Source organism: Protopterus annectens, chromosome 4.part0, assembly GCF_019279795.1.
Source record: "Protopterus annectens isolate FY-2018-M chromosome 4.part0, PAN1.0, whole genome shotgun sequence".
NCBI classification, from domain to species: Eukaryota; Metazoa; Chordata; order Ceratodontiformes; family Protopteridae; genus Protopterus; species Protopterus annectens.
In genome coordinates this window covers 911,292,776-911,316,702 of record NC_056733.1, presented here as the reverse complement: position 1 = coordinate 911,316,702, position 23,927 = coordinate 911,292,776, and the positions used below count along the sequence as shown (strand labels likewise).

Sequence of the window (23,927 nt, the reverse complement as noted above, 5' to 3'; positions counted from 1 at the left end):
ATCAAGAGACTATTTCTCAGGGTCCCATGGGTGTAAAGGCCTCTACAGCCAAAAATCATACCCCCTCCGATAGAGATTCCAGGGTGCTGGATAGATGGGGAAAGAAGGTTTATATGTCTGCTACCTTGGCATTCAGAGCCATAAACTGCCAGTTTCATATGCTTAAATATCAACAGCATGTTATGGGCTTACTGAAACAGAAAATGTTGATTTCTGATTGTATGGAAAATAGAGTTACAGGATTTATTGCATTCAGCAGAACAAGTTGGAAAGCATACTTTGCAATGTGGTTTTGATTCCTTGGAGGTCCCTTGCAGGTCCACAGTTAGTGGATCTGTGATTAGAAGACATGCCTGGCTCAAGGAGCAAAATCTGCCTGATCATGTTAAAGCTAAATTGTTGAATGTTCCCTTGCAGCATGATACTCTGGTAATAAGCCAGAAGAGGTTTTAAAGAAAATGGAAGATAAAGCTAAATCTATGCAAACTGTAAAAGATTTCTTGAAAGTGCAGCCACCCAGGTTTAGTAGGCACTGGCCTACTAAAACTTGGTCATTTCCTCTGTCCAACAGAGCCACCCAAGGCAAATCCAGGCACTCAAAAGGCTCCAGATACCAATCACAGGGTTCTTACAGGTCAAAGCAATGGGGTGCCTCCACCTCCAAATCTGGAGGAAACAAAGCACCACCGTTTAGTAAGCAGTCTCAATGACTTACCTCTACCATCACCAAGCACTTATCTTTTGGCAGCCCCCGTGGGGGGAAAACTAGCACTTCATGCTCAAAATTGGCAGTCAATTACCCAAGACAAGTGGGTATTGAACATAGTATCCCAGGGGTACAGATTTCATTTCCATACTTTGCCAGTTCCAAACGGATGGCCAGATCTGTCACAAAATCAGTGGGCAGAGGCTCAGGAACAAGTTTTGTCCCTCATGGATATGGGGCCTATTCAGCCAGTACCAGAAAAAGAAAAAGTGGGTTGTTATTCAAGACTTTTCCTGGTGCCCAGAAAAGAATTCTTGGCGTCCAATACTGGACTTATCGATTTTTGAACACTTACCTGGACATTCCAAAATGCTGACTTTGCAACAGCTACTGCCTATGCTGGGCAGGAATGCTTGGTTAGTGACTCTAGACTTAAGAGGCATACCTGCATATCCCAATAAGGGAATCCTGCAGAAGATACTTCTGCTTCAAGGCAGGTTTTTTGCATTACCAATTCTCTGCACTGTACTTTGGCTTATCTACTGTGCCCAGGGTCTTTACGAAGTTTCTGGCACCAGTAATTGCATTCTGCAGACAGAGGCATACAAATTTATCCTTATCTGGACGACTGTCTTATTCAAGCAGAGGACAAGGACACTCTTAAACATCTGGCGTTTGCAAAAAGGCTTCTATCATGCCTAGGGTACACAAACGAAAAGAAATCCCAGCTGGTACCCTCTCAAATTAAATTCCTGGGTGCAAGCTTGAATGCAACTGCCCAGATGGCTTACCTTACGCCTGACAAACAAAGGCATCTGACTATATATTTCAAACAAATGGCAACAAAAACCTAGTTATCTGCAAGATAAATTCTGCATGCTTTGGAGTTCATGGCATCCCGCATTCTACTAATTCCATATGCGAGACTGCGTATGAGGAAACTTTAATGGTACCTAAAAAGTTTATTGAGCCAACATTGTCACAGTCTGGAAACAATGATTCCTCTTATTCCCTGCCTACAACAGGAGTTTCTTTGGTGGGCAGAGACATGTCACCAAAACAAGGGTCCGTCATTCACTCTACGCCCTGCCACCCAAACCCTAACTACAGACGCATCAGACTATGCTTGGGGGGCCCACCTGGCAGGGAGATGCATTCAGGGCAAATGGAGCCCAAAACAAATGCATCTGCATATCAACCAGAAAGTGATGCTGACTGTTCAGAATGCTCTGACAGCCTTCAGGGACTTACTTTATCCAGGACAACTACTGATAAAGACTGACAACACCACAGTTATGTGGTACTTAAGAAAGCAGGGGGGTGCATATTCCTACCCCCTTTGCAGACTAGCCATGGCATTGTGGAACACAGCTTTGACTTACCAAATGCATCTTCAAGCTCAATTCCTGCCAGGAAAACAAAATACTCTGGCAGACGACCTAAGCAGAAATCTTATGGACCCACATGAATGGAAACTGGACCCACAAATCTTCAGCATGTTAACACAGAAATGGGGGAGCCCAGACATTGATCTATTTGCCTCTCCACAAATTTATCAGTTGGACAAATTCTGCACAAGAACTCATCACAAAAAAGCATGGAAAGTGGATGCCCTATCCTTCAGCTGGAAAAACCTATCAGTCTATGCCTTTCCCCCTCTGCCTCTTTTCTCCATGGTCTTACTAAAAGTCAGACAGGAAAAACCAAGAATGATCCTAGTTGCTCCGGACTGGCCTCGCCAACACTGGTGCCCACTTCTAAGGAATATGTCTCAACTTCCCCCTTGATACTTGCCTCCAATACCTCATCTCCTGTCTCAGCAGAACAATCAAATTCTGCACACTCAGTTCCAAACTCTGAACCTTGCAGCATGGCTGATCACTTAATTATTCAAACAACTCCTCTCAGTAAATCTGTGATGGGTGTCATTTTGGAAGCCAGAAAATCTTATGCTGATAAATGGAAGAGATTATGTGCTTGGAACCAAGCACAAGGAACAGACGCAGCAAAGCCCAATATTCCTCAGATTTTACAATGTTTGACTGAGATGCTTGACAAGAGCCTGTCTTTTTCTTCAATAAAAATCCATGCCTCTGCCATCTTGGCTCATTACAACACAGAGCCTTCCCTCTTTTCTCATCCTCTGCCTAAACATTATCTTAGAGGCCAAAAATGTAAGGCCTCCCAGAAGATCACCAGTTCCTGCATGGGACCTCAATTTTGTGCTGGAAAAAGTCACCCTGCCTCCTTTTGAAGCAGCAGCTACTGCGGATATAAAATTTCTATGTTGGAAAACAGCTTTTCTCATGGCAGTCACTTCAGCAGGAAGGGTTTCAGAACTACAGGCTTTCATGGCTGTGAAGCCTTTTATTATTTTTTACCCAGACAAGGTGTCCCTCAGGACCAATTTTTTTATGCCTAAAGTGGTATCCAGTGTGGCTCTTAACCAGACAATTCACCTGCCAACTTTTTACCCAAATCCGCAGAACAAGGGGGAGCGAATTCTGCATTCATTGGACGTACACAGACAACTAAGATTCTACTTAAACAGGACCAAATCTCTAGAAGTCTGAGCAACTACTGGTGGCATTTGCTGCAGGGTCGTAGGGGAAGGCTATATCAAAGCAGACGATTTCTAAGTGGATAAGCCACTGCATTCGTTTCTGCTACTTGCACCATGGTAAACCTGTGCCCAAGGGGATCAGGTATCATTCCACCATATGTATGTGTATATATATATATATATATATATATATATGTGTGTGTGTATATATATATATATATATATATATATGTGTGTGTGTGTGTGTATATATATATATATATATATATATATATATATGTGTATGTATATATATATATATATATATATATATATATATATATATATATATATATATATAAAATTTTGCTCCCCATTTGGGGGGCACCTGACATCTGAGGCAAAAAAAATGAATAAAATGGCGTCTGCTGCATGTTTTTATACCCCTGATGACCCGACGTCATGGAAGAGGAGACAGCAACTGACACAGGACCCAAGACTTTGTTTTTCAGGCCGACTGAGGGCAACCTGCCAGCAGATTACCCAAATGTAATGACTGCAACAGTGAATACACACTCTAACATCTACATTTATGCTAAGTGTACACAACTGTACTTTCTTTATTTGGGCTGTAAACCAAAGTTTAGATCCGTATGCAGCTCCTATAGAATCTGTTATCCTTCCTTGCGTCCATCTTTCATGAAGAAACTGAGGCTGCTGCAGTTAGAGTTCAGTTAGCTGCCATCTCTAATTACCGTTTTGGCTACATGGGAAATCCCATTATGTCCCACTCTTTGTGCAAAACCTTTTTGAAGGGAGTTCTTCTCAGGCCTCCAATCAGCCACCAGAACCCTGGGACCTAAACTTAGTTCTCACATCCTTAATTTCTTCCCCCTTTGAGCCCTCTTCTTCATCGGATCTGAAATTATCTTGAAAAACACTATTCTTAGTAGCCATAACCTCTGCTAGGAGAGTCTCAGAATTGCAAGCTCTTACTATTCAACTTCCTTACATTGTTTTCCACAAGGATAGAGTCTCACTTAAGACCAACCCTTCCTTTCTTCCCAAGGTATGTTCAGAACATAATCTTAACACTACTGTTTAGCTACCAGTGCTTTTTTCAAATCATTCTAATAAATCTGAATACAGGCTACACCTGTTGGACATCCACAGAATTCACAGGTTTTACCTACACAGGACTAAAGAATTTAGAAAATCAGATCAATTTTCCTTTTCGGACAAAAAATAAAGGCTTGCCTGTTTCTAAGGTTACCCTTTCAGAATGACTTTCAGATTGTATATTCTTTACTTATCAGACTGCTGGGAAACAGTTACCCAACAAAAAGCTAAAGGCCACTCTACGAGGGCAGTATCAGCTTCATGTGCCTTTAGATCTAGGCTCCCAATTGATACCATTTGTGCAGCAGCTACTTGGGCAAGACCACATACCTTTGTCACTCATTACATATTGGATTTGGCCTCCTGGAACATGTCATTCTTAGAGTCCACTGTGCTGAGCCTCTTCGCTTGAGCCACCCGGAATAAAGGTGCTAGGGACGCTGTCCCATACAGCAAGAATTACGGCGAGATAGGACTACATAACATAAAGAAGTTTTGTACTTACCATAACGTTCCATGTTTGTAATCCATCTCGCCTACATTCTTGCGTCCCTCCCTCCTGCTCCCTGGAGGATCTGGTGGACTATATTTATGCTGTCTGACCGGGTTGTAGCTGTTGTCCACCTGGCATGGATAATGTTACACAATGTATGTACACAGTTATATATATAGTTTCATAACTATTAGGTACTTATTGCTTTCTTGCAAACAAGATCTGGGGAATTGCTGTGAGGCACCATAGGATTAGGGGTTAGCCTCCAGCCAGTAAAAGCTCTCAAGCTTTAGTATCGGCCAAGTCGGAGCCGAATATCTGCTCTGAACCCATCCAGCAAGAATGTAGGTGAGATGGACTACAAACATGGAACGTTATGGTAAGTACATAACTTCTTTTTATGGCTCCTGAATGGCTGTTTGTTTAATTCCGTTTTATTCATTTTATGAACGTTTTTCAGGGCACAACCTGGTTGTTTTTATAGTGACTAGGATACAGTCAGTCTCAGCCTCCTGCATTGGCATGTTAGAATTCAGTTTAATTTTCTGTCTGTAAAATTACATCTCAGCAGTGCAACTGACCCACTACTTGGCCACTGTGGTCAGTTGTCTGGTGATGGATAATCAGCAGCGTTCTCATCGTCTGGCTAGCAGGCAAACAATGTGCATTGGGCTGAATCACTAATAGTTGGTCCTGCTTATGGTGACTGCTTGCTATGTTGTAATCTGTACTGATGACAAAGGAGTAACAGGCACAGCTGTTAAAGTAGTAATCACTGGCTACTGCTTGTCAACAAAGGTGGCTGCTTATGATGGGCAAAGAATTGCAACCCTTGGGCATGCTTTTGTGTAGGATCCTTTATATCTAATGGAGTATAGTTTATCCTCTAAACTTTTCTCAAGGAGAAATAATGCAAAACTATAGAAGCTTAAAGATCTTATGGAAATCAAAGTATAGTAGCTTCATTCAGACTTGGCATCGCCCTCCCCTCCAAAAAAATTTGTTTAGTCTTTATCTCTGCCATGTAGTATGTTGCCGTTGCCTGTCTTGTACTTGTTATTACACTGGTGAAGTATTCTGGTAATCTCAGTGCAGCAGCATGTTACAGCAGTCATTGCAGTAGCATAGTGATAGTATTGAATGTAAAATGGTGCTGTTACTGCATCAGCATTGTAATTGTTTTCCAGCAGTGAGCTACACTATCGTTTTTCTCGCAGCAGTACCAACAGTTTATTGCAGTAGTGCCATCAATGCGCTAAACACAGGACTTAAAGGTGGTGGTATTGCAGTAGTAACAGCAGCACCACAGACTAATATTGTAGTAGCAGTTCCAGTGCAGATTATGGTAATGTAATAACAGAAACAGCTGCACATGTATAGTAATGTTACTGTAGTAGCGTCATCAGTGAAGATTGTGCTAGTACAGCAACAGCACAGACTAATATTGTAGTAGCAGTTCCAGTGCAGATTATGGTAATGTAATAACAGCAACAGCTGCACATTTATAGTAATGTTACTGTAGTAGCGTCATCAGTGAAGATTGTGGTAGTACAGCAACAGCACAGATTTTGGTAATGTTACTGCAGCACCACCAGTGCAGATTGCGGTGATGTAGTCATTGTGGCGGCAGAGCAGGTTGTAGTGTTTCAGCAGCAGTATCTGTTATCAAACCCAAAAACTCAGCAGGAGAAGCCATATTTTCATGTACCATATCTAAACTTTGGAACAATCTTCCATCCTGTATAACTACTCTACCTTCCAGCAGCCTTTTCAAGACTTCACTCAAATTCCTCTTCAATTTGCACTGGCTTTGTCCTTGTTATAATCCAGACTAACACCCCCACCTAGACTCTTAACCCAACTATACTACCGCCACTACTAACCACAGTTAGAAATAGCTAGTTGTCTTTACATGCTTTAACATCTTGTCTGACAACTTTGTTACTACTGTTGTAAATGACAAGAAACCATCTTAACTTGCAACATTTTCTGTATACACTGTTGATAATCAGTATCTTGTTATTGTATTAAGGCCAACAACCTGTAATGTTTACTATTGCTGCAACTTTGTATCTCTATCATGTACATGATGTGGAGCTTTTCTCCCTGGGCATCCGCTGAAAAAGGACCTGCATCCAGTTGGAATGTCTCTGTAAACAAATGTCAATAAATACTACTTAATATAAAAAGTAGTGGTTGGGCAGGTATAGTAAGAAATTTGTCTCCTATGGACTGGTTACATTCATGCCGGCTTTCAGTGAGTAAACCAGTTTTTAGCTGCTATGACCATTATTCAGAGTATGTTTGACCATTATTCAGAGTATGTTTGAGCAAGTCAAGAAATGTTATGTTGTCCCATCTTGCCCTCATTCTTGCTGGTTGAGTTCGGAACCGAGCATCTTTTCCGACTCCGCCTATTACTAAAGCTCGAGGGCTTTGACTGGCTCGAGGCTATACCCTATTCCGTCATGCTTAGGGAAAATTACCCAGATCTCGTTTGCCTAGACCGGATGCTTCTCACTAGGCTCAGGCTAAGTGAAAATAGTGTTTCAATATTATTCTGTTTTTTCCATAATATCTTTGGATACATATTGTTGTAGTTAGTGTTTTAGGTCTCACCTTGTGGTGAATTAGTAGTTTTTTGCTTGTTGTGTTTGTGGCTGGCCGTTGCTTTCATTAGGCCTTACCTGTCTAGTTTTCTCTAAAAACTTTCATCTTTAACGAACCTGTTTAAGTTAGGAGGTTCGCCTTTTCTTTCCTTAGCTATTTAGAGGGCTCCCCTTTGTACTTCCTTCCCCTAGGTTTCATTGTGTAGAGACCTCTCCTCTGAGGAGACGTTCATCTAGAGACCTCTCTAGCCTTTTTCTTTTATCTGTGTGACTGTTCAAAAAAAAAAGTAAAGTAGAAAATATATATTTACAGTTATTCTTTACTAGTGTGGTGTAATGGTTTTGATAGTTCTGATTTATTTTATAGTTAACCTTATTAATCTAGTTTCCTGGGCAGTGTTTGTTGTTGTTGCTTACCATTATGTCCAAAGAAGGAAAAGAAGTGAAGCAGTCCGGCTTCAAAAAGTGTGATTCCTTTTCACAAAAAATGTCATTAACCGACTGGCACACTAGTTGTCTACTGTTTGGGTGCAGTACACCTTCAAGACTCATGCTCCATTTGTCACAGTTTTAGTTCGAGGATCCTGCTGGAACTCAAAAACAAGCTTATAGTTAGGGGAATGCTTAACATTCCTCTTTTTGAGGCACTGGAAAGGAACCAGACTTCCTCCAAATCTTCTGATTCCCCAAAATCGGTAAGTCAATTAAGAGCGTCATCTTCGGCTCCTACTTCTGAGCCAGTAAAGAAGATAGCTAAAGACACCACTTTGGACCCAAAGGATTTTGGGGCAGAAAAGACAATTCCTTCAGTTCCGGTAGTTTCTTCAGAACCAACTAGGAGCCATAGACTGAGCCGGTCCCCAACCTTGGAGCTGATCTACTTGGTTCCACAGTCACCTATTTTGCAGTCGGTGGCTGGAAGCATCAAATCCTTGACCCTGTCCTGTCGATCCTCCAGGAGTCTGTTCGATGGTGACATGGAGTGGGTGGTCAGGAGGTTGCTTCGGACTCCTGCTCTGGCTAGAGATTCTTTCAATTCCAGCCCAGAAGGAATTGGAACAGACAACTGCCACTGCTCCTCCTATTCCTCCTCCGGGCCAAGTAGTTTCAGAGCTGGAGTGCTTGGATGCGTTTGTGGTGGAACCATTGACTTTACCCCCTGGTTTTTCGGTCCTGACTTCTGCTCCGACCTCTTTGGTGCCATCTTCTGTCTAAGGATCTGAGAGCCGATGTTCCCCCGTCTGATCCAGGGAGGAGAGTCTGATCCAACCTTTGCCGGATCTGAATCTGCCTTTTGGGGCATCAGAGTGGGTGAGCTTGACACCTCAATCGGCCTCGAAGCCCACCTCCTTGGTATGGGAGAAGTCTCCTGGCTCTTCAGAACTTGGAGGCTCCCTTGGGACCGGGTCGTGACGCCTTCGAGGTCTTGAGTGTGCTGTTATCCCTGATGGTTCCACTGTCTGATCCAAGCACTCTTCCCCCAAAAGTGCTGGTGTCTGTGCCTCTACCATCGCTCCCCCCCCCAGGCATAGAGAACCAGTGCCCCAGGATGCCTCATTGGGTGAGTTGCTCTCTTCTGAAACCTCCCTAGAGGATCCCCTCTGGAGAGGTCCCGCAGAAGAGAACATGCAAGAGGAAACATCTAGACTCCCCTGAGGAGTCTGTCACTTCAGATACAGACTTGGATAATTCGGAAGGGTCCTCACTGTGACCCTCTGTGGATGCCTTCTCAGAAATCCTAGAGATCCTGAAGCAGAGAGGTGGCTGGAAGACCCTTACACCTTCTGAGGATGACACCATATACCTGGAGGCATTTGGTTCTCTACCTATTGAGTGTCTCCGCCCTTCGACCAGCTCCTCAATGTTAGTTTAAGGGCATGGGGCTCTCCAGAATCCATGGAACCTGTTCCGAGGATGCCCACAAAATTCATAACTGCACCATCCGACAAAGATTTCTTAACCAAAGGTGTCCCAGTAGATGCTATGGTGGTGGCGGCAGCCACCAAAAAAGTTAGCTGAGACTTCATCTGTCCATCCACTAAATAAGGAATCTTGAATGATGGATAGGTATGGGAAGTGTCCGTTCTCCTCAACTACCTTTACTCAGGTCACTGAACTATTTGACCCGTTTTACCAGACTTGAGAGGGATCTCTTAAAGGAGCTAAGTGATGCCCTCCAAGGTTCTACAGCTGGAGGGTTTCCAGTCAAGGTGACCATCCAGCTTGCTACCTTAAATTCAGTAGTCAGCTCCTCTATGCGGTTCATTTCTTAATGCAGCCAGTGGAACGAGTAGGGCAGCTGTTACAGGAATCGCTCTGTGGAGGCATTCATGGATGCACCTTTGCGAGTTTCCTGAACCCTTCGTCTTCATTAACAACCCTTTTGACGCCTCGTTCTTGTTTGGTCCAAAAGCTAGAGACTGAAAAGGTGCGAACAAGAAGGCAAAACTGTCTGCCATAGGGAGTACGTTTTTCCCTCCCTACCAGGCCTTTTCCGAAAGGCCAGAAGGATGAGAAAATGGGGTTCCGTAAATCCTAAAGAGCTTCGCGAGACACACGTGGTGAATTTTCCCCCAGGGGTAGAGGGGGAAATAATGGAAGGCACCGACCTCATGGCAGAGGGGGTCTGCAGAATCAGGGCAAAAGAGAGATGTTCTCTGGCAGCAGACCCTTCCAGTGCTCCTGAAAGGAGGCCCGCTTGTCCATCTCTGGAGGCAGTCTTGCCACTGTCCCCCAAAAGCCTGGCTAAACAAAGACAAATGGGTACAGTCAATATTCAGAGGATACAACATACCCTTCTCTCCCCCACCCCCACAAACAAGATCAGTCCCAGACATTCCACGCTGTTAAAGGGATCAAGCAACCCTAGAGATACAAAGGTTGCTAAGAAAGTCATCCAAGAAGTCCCCGCAGACCAAATCTGATTCTGAACTTACTCAAGGTTCTCTCTAGTTCCAAAGAAACAGGGGACTGGAGACTCATTTTGGATCTCAGCAGGCTGAACAAGTCCGTAAAAAAAAAAAAAAAAAAAAAAATCAAAGTTCCAAATGGTGACATTGCAGTCTATACTCCCCTTTCTGGGACAAGACAATTGGATGTGCTCAATCGATCTTCAGAATGCATACTACCATAAAAATAGGCGATCCAGGAGATATCTACACTTTCAGCTGGGAGCCAGTCATTACCAATTCCGAGCTTGCCCTTTGGTCTCACTACAGCCCCCAGTGTGTTTACCAAATGCATGGCAGTAGTCACGGCTCACCTGAGGCGTCTAGGATTCCGGGTGTTTCCCTACTTAAGACGGCTGGCTCCTGACCACCACCACCGACCATCTACTAACCAAAGCAAGAGACACTACCATTCATCTGTGCTTGGAAGTGGGCATTACCAAAAATTCTGAAAAATCTGCCTTGTTACCATCACAGCATATTACATTTATAGGAGCAGACTTAAACACAGAAGACGTGGTAGCAAAACTGCCTTACGACAGGGTACAGACACTGCGCCATCAAGTGTCCATCTTGCTCTTGAAAAAGAAAGTGCAGGCAAAGTTTGTTCTAAAGGTATTGGTCACTATGGCGGCTGTTATAACTTTAGTACTTCTAGCACATCTACTTACGAGTCCTACAGTGGCTACTCTTCGCTCAGTGATCCATGCAGGAGTTACCCATGTCCCACAAGATCTTCATTACAGACTCCTGCAAGAAAGACTTACACTGGTTGCTTCAATCCACGCAGGTAACTCTAGACAAGACCATTCGCTCTCCCTTAGCCTGTCGCTAAAGTGACCATGGATGCTTCCTAGATAGGGTGGGGGACATTATCTGAAAAAGACTGTCCAAGGAATTTGGCAGGAACACGAGTACCACTTGCACATCAGTGTCCTAGAGAGAGCAGTGCTTCTGGCATTGCAGCCATTCCAAAACACACTTCCACCAGGCACAACTGCAGTACAGACAGACAATGTCGGTAGTGTGGTACATTAGCAAGCAAGGTGGAACCAGATCCTACCCCCTGTGTTGAGAGGCTGAGTATAGCAATGGACAGTCTCAACGTTTTCTGATTGCAGTGCATATTCCGTGGAATTCTAGAGTGATAGCGGACAAATTGAGCAGAGCAATTCTAATGCCTCACGAGTGGTCCCTAAAACAGGAAATGGTGAACCAGGTATCTGAAGTAAGCTTAATTTTATCTGCAACCTGTGGGTATTCGGGTCCATATCGGATCCAAGCCGGCAACTTTTCAAGCATCTGCTCCAAGCTCCTCCTCATTACCCATAACCCATCACCATCTCCTGCCATTCCTCAGATCTCATTTGCCGCTTCGTGCATCAGTATCTTGGTCTCTGTAGCTCTGAACATTAGGGTTGTAAGTGCATTTTGGTCATATTTTTGTGTGTAGTGCGAGTTTCTTTGTTCCCTTTCCTCCCCCAAATGCTTGTTTGTCGGTAAAAAAAAAAAAAAAAATTTAGTTGAAGTAGTTTAGTGTAGACCCGCCCTTCCCCATAGGTGTGCGTGGTTTTATTGTGTTGGTTTGGTAGGTGTGGCTGTGTGTGTAGAATGGCTGATCAGCCTAAGCCTACATTTAAGAAATGCACAGTGTGTGGCCATAAGCTTTCACCGGTGGATGGTCACACAGTTTGCTTGGGCGTTCCCCATTTATCCATGCAGTACAGTGTGTGCACAGGTTTTAACCCTAGGGCCTTGGAGAGGAAGGCCAAACTGGTAGCTACAGGCCTTCTCCCTGCTGCCACTCTGGACTAGTTTGCCTCTGCTTCCACACCTAATGCCCACCCCACCCTCAGGCTGGGACTCACCCTTCCACTAGACCTGTTGAAGGGGATGCAAAAAGAAGAGAAAAGAAAAAGAATAGAGACAGAAAAGGGGGATAGGCCCCATAAACTGTCTCCAGAGCGGGAGTCCTTCCCTAGCTCGCCTTCCAAGGTGTTGAGACCTGTCTCTCCTTGGCTCCACTCCCCTAGATTCTCCCCAGAGCCAACTGAGCCTTCAGAACAGAGGCCTTCATCCACATCTTCGCAGCGTCCAGCTAGATCAGAGTCTGTTGCTTCCTCGTGCTCGACTGAGTCTCTCTGAAATGGATATGGACAGTATGATGAGATTTATTCGGACCCAAATCCAGATGGGAGTCTTGCCAGACCCCTCTCCCACCGGAGAGGGGACTTCCTTGCCCTTCTTTTATCCTATTCCTCCTTCCCAATCCGGCCTGTGGTTTTGGGGTTTATGTATCCGAGGATCTTCGGAGCTGGGGATTCGTTCGGCGCTGATGGTTCCTCTAACCTCGACTCCGGCGATTACCTTGACTTCCTCTGATCCAAGCAGCTATCTGGGCCGAGGACAGGGATTCGGATCTGAGCCGTTCCTTCGGAGCTCTTGCTACCCTAGCCTCAGCCCCGATCCTCATGGTGGGCCTGTGGAGAGCTTCCTCCTTGTTTGGTGCTAAGGAGGTGCGCTCTCCATAGACATTCGACGTGGTGGAGAGGATTCTCTCCCAAGGATAGAGACCCCAGCCTATTTCCTTGGATTCCACCCAGACTCCCTCTGATTCTGTTACGACTCCCTTCATCTTGTCCCAGGGACAGCCCCTGCTAGAGGAGCCCCAGGCGGTTCCCCTAGAGGTACCCCCCACAGCTCACGAGCCAGTGGCTTTTGAGTCTATAAGTGCAGATCGTTGGGTGCTTCAAATAATATCTGGAGGCTACACCATCCCATTTGTTGCCCCTCCCATCCAACCAAAGCACCTCCCAGATGTCCCACCCGCTCAAAGGGAGACTGCAGCGCTAGAGATTTCCAAGCTGCTTCATAAACGTCCATCGAGCCGGCCCCCACCCCCCCCATCAGTAGTTTACTCCAGGATGTTCATCATGTTTCACTGTTGCAGTCATTACATTTGGGTTATCTGCTTGCAGGTAGCCCTCAGTTGGCCTGATTAACAAAGTCTTGGGTCCTGCGTCGGTTGCTGTCCTTTCTTCCACGACGTCAGATGTATATAAGATGCAACCAACGCCATTACATCTGTCTTTCTTGCCGTGCGTGCCCGAAGCAGAAGCAGTTCGTAAGTGCCGGTCGGCAGACTCCTGAAATTTTCGTTTTCGAGTTTCAGAACCGAAGTCTTCAACTAAAACTAAGTACTCCATTGGGGAAACTTTTTCTTGCGCCTTACAGATGACAGTAAAAGTTAATAATTGCATTACTTATGGAAAGCAAATAAAAATTTTCATTTATACTGTATTCCTTGCTTTAGGCCCTGACCACAACGTACCTTGCTATCGATTTTGTGCTTTATTTAATCAGCACACTATCCGTCGTCTGTATATTTTCGCCTCTAAATGTTTTGGTTCTCTGTTTAATTATCCAGAATTATCGGTTAGCCATCTTACTACCGGGATTCCAAAAAAACGCAAAGATAAAGACAGGCCGCCGAGGTCCAAAACTGCCGATGACGCTTCTTCTAAGCCAGTTCGCCGGTACTCAGTGAGGCACTTTCGCAGCCCCTGATACCTGCTACTTCTGATTTTGCAGGCCTCTACTGAGACCCATTCAGAGTCCGGTATGCCACAAGATGCTTCAACTATGGAACCCGCGGATGTGTCTTCCTTGGATGGTTCCGGAGCCGATGTGCAGGCACTGGCTTCTGAGAGTGTATTCAGGCCTATGGACTTGCATATTAAACAGAAGCCTCCTCCTTTACTTGGGCCTAAATCTCGAACCATGCCTAAAAAAACACGATGCCCAGGCCACATGCTCAGGCCTCTATGCCTAAAAAAAACAAATAAGAATGGCTGGAGATCTAATAACTCTAATCAGGGGTAGCCAACCCCCCCCCCCCCCTTCTAAGAGGCCTAGGACTGAAGTTGATTATGAATCTTCTGACTAGGATTCTGTTTTTTCTGATTCTTCTGATGATTTGGATTTGCCCTTATCTACTTATGAAGATTCAGATGCAGAGGACTCCATTCCCTCTGCTTCCCCTTTTCTTTTGGGAAAACCTTACATACTCTAAGGGAGCATTTCCACTGGAAAAGCCAGGATTTTTCTGATTCAAAAAAAGAGGCGTAGGGATTTCCTTCTCCTACTTCAGCATAGGCCTTTAGCTATTCCTCCTGTACTAGACATTGTTGATGCTTTTTTGGAATCTAGTTTGACCCCCGATTCTTTGCCTGCTCCCAGAAAACCTGACATACTACAGGATCCCAGAGTCCCACAAGTTCCTTTTTAAAAATCCTTTTGCGGATCCATAGACTATTTCACATGGGCCCAGGGGCATAAGGCTTCTACTGCTAAAAATCCTACCCCTTCTGATAGAGACTCCAGGGCGCTGGATAGATGGGGTAAGAAGGTTTTACACTTCTGCAACCTTGCCATTAGGAGTTTAAACTGCCGGTTTCATATGTTAAAGTATCAGCAACATGTTATTGGATTGCTTAAACAAAAAATTATGATTCCTGACTCTGGAAAATAAAGAATTACAGGATTTAATGCATTCTGCTGAGCAAGTTGGAAAACATACTTTGCAATGTGGTTTTGATTCATTAGTGGCCTCTTGCAGGGCTGCTGTTACTGGGTCTGTGCTCAGAAGGCATGCTTGGCTTAAGGAGCAATCTTTGCCTGATCATGTTAAAGCTAAATTGTTGGATGCTCCCTTAAATCAGGACCACCTGTTTGGCAACAAGGCTGAGGAGGTTCTTAAAAAGATGGAAGATGAAGCTAAATATATGCAGACTGTTAAAGATTTCTTACAAGTTCAGCCTCCTAGATTTAGTAGGCACTGTCCCTCTAAGAATTTGTCCTTTCCAGCCCCTTCCAGGTCTTCTCAAGCCAAACCCAGACAGCAAAACCCCAAGTTTCAGACCCAGGGGACATACAGGACTAAGCAGTGGGGGGCCTCCACTTCCAAATCTGGTAATAACCCCCCCCCCCCAAATAGTAAACAGTCTCGATGACTTCCTTTTAAAATTTCCAAGCACTTATCAACTGAGACTGCCCCTGTGGGGGGAAAGATTGCTCTTCATGCAAAGAATTGGGAACTCATTACCCAGGACAAATGGGTTTTAAATAGTGTCCCAGGGATGCAGATTTCACTTCCACACATTGCCAACACCAAGCGGGTGGCCGGACCTACCGCCAAATCAGTGGGCAGAGACCCAAAAACAAGTACTTTCTCTCAAGCATGGGGGCTATTCAGCTGGTACTAGAAGAGGAAAAGGGACAAGGTTTCTACTCGAGACTTTTCCTGGTACCCAGAAAAGACAATTCATGGCATCCTATCGTGGACCTGTCTAAACACCTTTTTGGAGATTCCAAAATTCAAGATGCTGACAATTCACCAATTGCTTCCTATGCTAGGCAAAGATGCTTGGTTGGCAACACTAGATTTAAAAGAAGCATACCTGCACATCCCAATTGGGCAATCTTGCAGAATCTATTTATTTATTTATTTTACATTTGTTGACCGGGCTAGTCTAACTGGATACATGTCCATTTTCAGTAGAGGCCCGGGGAGAAAAGCTCCAGACAAAACATTTATACAAAATAAAGATTAATATTGGAAATTACATTAGCAATTTTAAACATTGAAAATCAGAGTATGGAGGGAAAAAAATAAGTAAATTGATCAAACAAAAGAAAAAGAATAATAATGTGTTTTTTTTTTTTTGTAAATATTAAAATTATATGCAAACCTTTGTAAACAGGAGAGAAATAGGAAGGTTGAAGAGGAAGTAGGTAGAAGAGAGGAAAAGTCAGAGAGCAAAGAAATGAGATCAGTAATCTACATTAGTGGGGTAAAGGGTCAAAGTGGACCCTAGGGAGTAGGAAGAAAGAAGTGAAAGAGGAAGCAGTTAGTCAGGGTTTGTGCAGGGGCACATCCAGTGAGATTTTAGGTGAAGTTTGAGTCTTAGTTTAAAGAGAGAAAGGGATGGTATTTGAGTTAGGTCTGTTGGTAGGAGGTTCCAGTGTTTACCAACAGTGTTTGAGAAAATGCTATCACCTGACAAGTTATTAGACTTCATAGTACAGACAAGTAATCTAGTAGAGGAACGAAGTGAAGTTAGATTTGTGTATGGGGTGATAAGGTTAGTGAGAATCTGAGTATTTTTAGGTTGATAAAAGATTTTATGAGCAATGATGAGTTGGAAAAATGTTAGTAAGTTAGGTAATTCAAGCCAGTTGAGTTGCTTAAGATTAAGACAATGGTGTGTCTTGTATGGTTTGCTGGTAGCAAACCTGGCGATATTGTTATAGGCATGAGAAATTTTTTGGAGGTTAGTTCTTTTTAAATTAGTATAAATAGATGAAGCATAGAGAAGTGTAGAGATTAAGTGAGAGTGGGCAATGGTGGTTCTGGCTTGAGGAGTAAGGAAAGGTTTGATTCTGTATAAGGAACCAATTTTTCTGTTCACTGCTTGTATGGTGTTGTTAATGTGAATATCATAGGAGAGGTTGTTGTCGATAGTCACTCCTAGCAGTTTGGTAGATTGTTCAGGTGTTATCAGGGTGCCTTTGCTAGATACAATAGAGATCAATAGGTGGGGACCTATTGGTAGGTGGAAATAGTAGCAGCTTGGTTTTTTTGGCATTGAGAAGAAGGCAACGTTTTAGGAACCATTCTTCAACCATGTTAAATACCCTTTGGGTTATGTAGTGGAGGTCAGAGGTGGAGCTAGCAGAGCATATAAGTGTGGAATTGTCAGCATATTGAATACAGGTGGCCTCAGGGACTGCAATGTGAAGGTCGTTGATAAAGAGAGAAAAAAGAAGAGGTCCTAGAATTGAGCCCTGGGGGACTCCTATGGAGACTGGTAGAAGGGATGATAGTTTATTTTGCCAGACAACTGCTTGTTGCCTATTGTTAAGGTAAGATTTGAACCATTGGATAGCTGAGGGGTCGAGAGCCAGAAGTTCAAGGGTATTTATCAGTAGGGGATGGTTGACCATATCAAAAGCCTTTGACAAGTCGATGAAGAGAGCAGAAGAGAGGGTGCTGTTATTACGGTTTTTATTGATGGTATCAGTGAAGGATAGAAGGGCGGTGGTGGTGCTGTGAAATGGCCTAAAGCCATGTTGGCAAGTAGCCAAAATATTGTGTTTCATTAAGTGGTTAAGTAACTGATGGTGAATACATTTTTCCATGACTTTAGCTAAGGGTGAAAGAAGAGCTATTGGTCTGTAGTTAGAATAGTCAGTGGATTTTCCACCTTTATGAAGTGGGATGATATGGGAGACCTTCCAAATATCTGGGATGATACCTTCATTAATGGTTCTATTTAGTAGGATGGATATGGGAAAGGCAATGGAATTTGCTGCTATTTGCAGATACTCAGCAGGTAGTTGGTCTGCTGAGGGGGAAGAAGGTTTAAGCTTTATGAGGATTTTATAGATAGAGTTAGTAGAGATGGGGTGGAATGTGAAAGTTGGTAGGGTTATAGAACTATGGGAAGTTTGGTTCATATTATCAGAAGAAAGCTGGCTAGCCAAGGACTGGATGGTCTCTGTAAAGTAGGTGTTGAAATTATTCGCAGTTTGGAGTGGGGTGTTTTGGTCAGCATCATGAGGAGATGGTGTACTACAGTGACCAGGTTTAAGGAGACTATTGATGCTTGCCCAGAATTTCTGAGGTTGCTTTTGGTGAGTTTGTTGAAGCTTGCTATAGTAGTTCTTTTTGTCAGATAGTATAGCCCTTTTTGTTATATTTCTTAATTGTCTAAAGATTTGTCTATCAGGAGAGGTTCTGTTAGTTCTCCAGTTATGCCAAGCCTTATTTCTTTGTAGTATTTTATTCTTAGTTTCAAGTGTTAGCCATGGGGATGGTTTGAATTTCATTCTTATAGATCGTTGGGGCGCATGCCTATCTAGGATAGCAAGAAATTGTGAGTTAAAATATGTCACAGCTTCATTGGGTGGAAGGTTTTTAACAGGTTTCCAATCACAAGCTCTAAGTTCGTTCTGGAAGAGTTCGGGGTTGAATTGTTTCTTAGACCGAATTGTTCTATATGTTGGGGTGATAAAGATATCATTTTTTTTGTCTTATTATGTAGGTAAGCATGTGATCACTAAGATCGTCTGGTAAGGTACCCACCTTGTAAGTGGTTGGGTCTTTATTTGTGAGTATCCAGTCTAAGGTACTTTCTTTGTTATTAGATTTGTTAATTCTGGTCGTTTGGTTGATAGTTTGGGTAAAACCATGAAGATTAATGTGTGTGGAGGGGTTAATGGTATTAATGGTTTTCCAGTCGTAATTGAAGTCACCTAGTACTATTGTTTCCTGTGGGTAGTTTGTAGACACCCATCCGAGGATTTCTTCAATAATTATGTTGTTTTTACCAGGGGGTAAATAGAGACAAATTATATAGATGGATTTTTTAAGGTTAATCTGCAGTTTAGAGAGAAGGATTTCAGCTTTATTTTGCAAGGGTGGGATGTCATTAATAGAGGAGATCTGGAGTCCATTTTTGTAAAGGAGTGCTACTCCTCCTCCCTTACGCTTTAGGCGGTCCTGCCTTAGAATGTTGAAACCAGGAGGAATTATTTCGTTATCCTTGATTCCTGGCTTTAACCAAGTTTCTGTAAGGCAGAAAATGTCAATTGAGTGAGTTTCAAGTAGAGCGTGAATGTGGGCGATTTTGTTTATACTGCGAGTATTTAGGTGCGCTATTAGTAGGGAGTTAGTATGTTTATTTAGACTAGTGGGATTTTGGTCGGATGTGGGATGGTTATTTAGTGAAACTGCTATGGTAGGGCCTGGATTAGGGTGTATGTCCCCATCCTTTAAGAGATGTTTTGTGGGTGAGGATATGGGGATATGTGGGATTTAAGAGAAGTTTCCATTTCTTTGTGTTCAGGTTCAGTAGCTTTATATGGATACATCAATGGTATTGCGGTGACAAGTAACAAGGAGAGAAAGTTATGTTTATGTGTTTGTGGGAGTAGACTATATTTGGTGTGGTAATGTGTTTTGGAGGGAGGTTAGTGAGGAATAAATTGGGTTTCTCAGAATGGGTGAGGAGGTAGGCAGAGGTAAGGATGGGTAAGAAGATTAATATGAGGGAGACATTAAGAGTGGGGACTTTGGATATAGTAGGCATCCTTAGAAGAATGTTAATATGAACTTCTTGTTGTGTGGTTGAAAAAGGATAAGGGGGGCCAGGTAGAAAAAGCAGGAAGAATTATAGGAAGGAAGGAGTCAAAGATGGTTGGGGGTGAAGTAACCAGTAGTAGAGAGTAGTAGTGACATATGTGTGGGAGGAAAGGTGTGGTTAGGTGCAGGATGTGAGTAGTTAACAAGTAGGTGGGATGAGGAAGGGGTGTGGCTTGGTGTGTATAAAGGTAGGACCACTGGGGGTAGGTGGGAATTGGGGGCAGGGTAGGGAAGCGTAGCGGGGCAGACACAAGTGAATGAGGAGTAGAGAGGAGACAATCAGAGATGCAGGTGATGCAGGAGACAAGCAGAGATACCTACGCTTCAAAGCAGACTAAACGCACCATCAGTTCTCTGCACTCCCATTTGGCTTGTCTACTGCGCCCAGGGTATTCACAAAGTGCCTAGCTCCAGATGTTCGTGTTACCCTGCTGCAGTCATCACACTTGGGTTATCCTGTTGTCAGGCGGTCCCACAGTCTGCCGGAATTCCAAAGTCTTGGTCCGGCGTCTGTTGTTGTCACTTCTTCCCTAACGTCACTGCACCAGGGTATATATTTTGCAACCGACGCCATTTTCTCCAGTCTTTCTTGCCGTGCGGTGCCCGAAGCAGAAGCAGTCGCAAGTGCCGGTCGGACTCCTGAGATTTTCGAATTCGAATTTCAGACCGAAGTCTTCTATAAAGCTAAGTACCCCGTTGGGGAAACTTTTCTTGCCTCAGACCAATGTCAGAAAAAGTTAACAATTGTATTTCTTGTGGGAAGCAAATACCTCATAAGGATTTTCATTCTTATTGCATACTTTTGCCTAGGCCCAGACCACGACGTCACTAGTTGTCGTTTTTGTGCTAGGTTTAATAAACATACTTTTAAAAGACGCTTTGATTTTGCACGGCACTACGGTAGAAAATTTAATTACAGTATGCCGTCGGAGCAACCGACTACCGGCGTGCACAAAAAACGCAAGGATAAGGACAGACAGCCCAGGCCTAAGCCAGATTCCGAGGCCTCGGCTGGTCCGGTCTCCGGTCCTCAGTGAGGCTCTGCAGCCCCTGACTACCACAGATTTGGAACCAGAGACCGCTTCGGAACTTTTGACTGACTGTACCAGGCCAACACAACCATTTTGTTCAGGCCCTACTGACGACATTGCTGATAAAGATGCCGGTGCTGCTGAAACGCCTTTGGTTTCTGAAGGCATTTTCAGACCGATGATGCTTACCATTAAAGCGTATCCTAAGACGAAGACTCCTATTAAATCTACAAGGACTGCACGTTAGTCCCCTGTTCAAGGCCCCATGCCTAAGAAACAGATGCTCAAAATGGCTGAAGATTTGATCTCTTTAATCAGGGGTTCCCAGCCTCCTCCTGACAAAAGGCCTAGAGAAGAGGAAGATTATGCATCCTCTGAACAAGTGTCCATTTCTTCAGCCTCCTCTGGAGAACAAGATTATTCCTCCCCTTATTAAGATTCTGATGCTGAGGATTCCATTCCCTCAGCTTCTCCTCCTGAAGACTATTCCTTTGGGGAAACTTTACACACCATGAGGGAACATTTCCACTGGGAAGGTCAGGACTACTCTGACTCGAAGAAAAGGCTCAGAGAGTTTCTTTTACTCCCCCAGCACAGACCACTTGCCATCCCACCCGTGTTAGACATTGTGGATGATGTTTACTTAGAATCCAGTTTGAATCCAGATTCTCTACCTCCTGCTCCGGCCAAGCCTGACAGATACTACAGAGTGCCTGATTCCCATAAATTTCTATATAAAAGTCCTGTTGCTGACCCAGAGACAATCTCCCAGGGTCCCAAAGGGGCTAAGGCTTCTATGGCAAAAAATCCTGTACCCTCTGAAAGGGATTCCAGAGCACTAGACAGGTGGGGGAAAAAGGTTTACACCTCAGCCACTCTAGCTATGAGGGCACTAAATTGCCAATTTCACATGCTTAAGTATCAGCAATTTCCAATCTCTCAGTTAAAGCAAAGAATCACCACTCTCCCTCAACAGTCTGAATTGAAAGAAATGCAGGATCTGTTGCATGCAACTGAACAGGTGGGCAAACACACCTTACAATGTGGGTTTGATTCTCTGGAGGCCTCCTACAGAGCAGCTGTCACTAGGTCTGTTATATGTAGGCATGCTTGGTTAAAGGAACAAACTCAGCCTGATCATGTTAAAGCAAAGCTTCTAGATGCTCCCTTACAGCAGGATGTTCTTTTTGGAGTTAAAGCAGAAGAAGTCTTAAAATGGAGGATAAAGCAAAATCTATGCAGACAGTCAAAGATTTCCTACAGGTACAGCCCCCTCGCTTCAGCAGAAATTGGCCAACAAAAAATTGGTCCTTTCCAGCTACTGACAGACCACAGAGGGGTAAATACAGATGTCCAAGAGGCAGAGGACAACCACAAGCCAAGTACAAACCTCGACAGTGGGGCACTGCAACACAGAAGGGTGGAGAAGACAGGTCCCAACCTACCAGAAGGCAAACTCAATGACTTGCACCTTGTCTGGCCAAGCAACTCTCTTTACAGCCCCCTTGGGAGGAAAACTCACACTTTTTTCAGACAACTGGCACATTGTCACAAAGGAAAAATGGGTCCTAGACATAATTTCACGAGGATACAGATTCCATTTCCACACCTTGCCAAGGATAAAAGGAATGCCAAACCTGCCACAAAATCAATGGGCAGAGGCACAAAAACAAATTACAGCTGTCATGGACATGAGCCATTCAACTGGTACCTACTCGAGAGCAAGGCCAAGGATTTTACTCAAGACTCTTTCTAGTTCCCAGAAAGGACAATGCCTGGAGACCAATTCTGGACCTTTCAATTCTAAACACCTTCTTACAAGTACCCAAATTCAAGATGCTAACACTACAGCAGCTTCTTCCCATGTTGGGCAAGAAAGCATGGCTAGTAACGTTGGACCTCAAGGAGGCATACCTGCATGTCCCTATCAGACAAAGTTGCAGAAGATACCTCCGTTTCATTGCAGGTTCAACCCATTACCAATTCTCTGTACTGCCCTTTGGCTTATCTACTGCGCCCAGGGTCTTCACAAAATGCCTGGCACCAGTAATTGCATACTGCAGACAAAGAGGAATTCAAATATACCCATACATGGACGACTGCCTCATCCAAGCAGAAAGCAAGGACATCCTCTTACAACATCTGGCTTTTGTAAAACATCTTCTAAGTTGCCTGGGGTACACAGTAAACGAAAAGAAATCAAAACGAATACCCTCACAAAATGACATTCCTGGGTGCCAACTTGAATACAACGGCCCAGAAGGCTTATCTGACGCCAGACAAACTACAACTGACTCAATATTTCAAAACAATGGCAACAAAGACCCAACTACCTGCAAGAGAAATTCTGCAGGCCTTGGGCTTCATGGCATCTTGCATACTACTAATACCATTTGCAAAGCTGCATATGAGGAAATTACAGTGGTACCTAAAAGGCGTATGGTCTCAACACAGCCACAGCTTGGACACAATGATATCTCTCATTCCCTGCCTACAACAGGAGTTTCTATGGTGGTCACAGGCATGTCACCTCAACAAGGGTCAGACTTTCATCTTGCCCCCAGCCAGGCAAACTATGACAACAGATGCATCGGACTACGCCTGGGGGGCACACGTGGCAGGACAGTGCGTTCAAGGCGTATGGACTGCAGATTAAAGGAATCTGCACATCAGTCAGAAAGAGATGCTAGCTGTACAGAATGCTCTGACAGCCTTCAAGAAACTATTACATCCAGGACAACTTACAATAAGGACGGACAACACCACAGTAATGTGGTACATAAGCAAGGGGGTACACACTCCTACCCTCTATGCAGGCAAGCAATGACCTTGTGGAACACAGCTCTGGCTTACCAAGTTCAGTTACAAGCTCAATTCCTGCCAAGAAAAAAGAACACCTTGGCAGACTACCTCAGCAGAAACATCATGGATCCCCATGAGTGGAAACTGGATTCACAAGTATTTGCAATGATAACTCAAAAATGGGGCCTTCCAGACATAGACCCGTTTGCCAGTCCTCAAAACTATCAACTAACAAAATTTTGTACAAGGACACTGCACCACCAAGCTTGGAAAGTGGGCCCACTCTCATTCAGTTGGAAAAACCTGACAGTATATGCCTTCCCTCCATTGCCTCTCCTCACAAAGGTGCTTTTGAAAGTCAGAAAGGAGAGACCACGACTGATACTCATAGCCCCAGACTGGCCACGCCAGCACTGGTACCCACTTTTGAGGAATATAGCCCAGGGCCCATACCACAAATTGCCCATTTGCT

At 44.0% G+C, this 23,927-nt stretch overlaps 1 protein-coding gene across 1 annotated transcript in view; it reads left to right on the top strand.

The window, feature by feature from the left end:
* RNF10 (ring finger protein 10) overlaps positions 1 to 23,927 on the top strand; it is a 2,146,785-nt gene that overhangs the window by 1,543,137 nt on the left and 579,721 nt on the right. Inside the window, exon 14 of the mRNA XM_044069816.1 lies at positions 6,048 to 6,205. Coding sequence (XP_043925751.1) covers positions 6,048 to 6,205 — 158 coding nt within the window. The remainder of the gene's footprint in view (positions 1 to 6,047; positions 6,206 to 23,927) is intronic.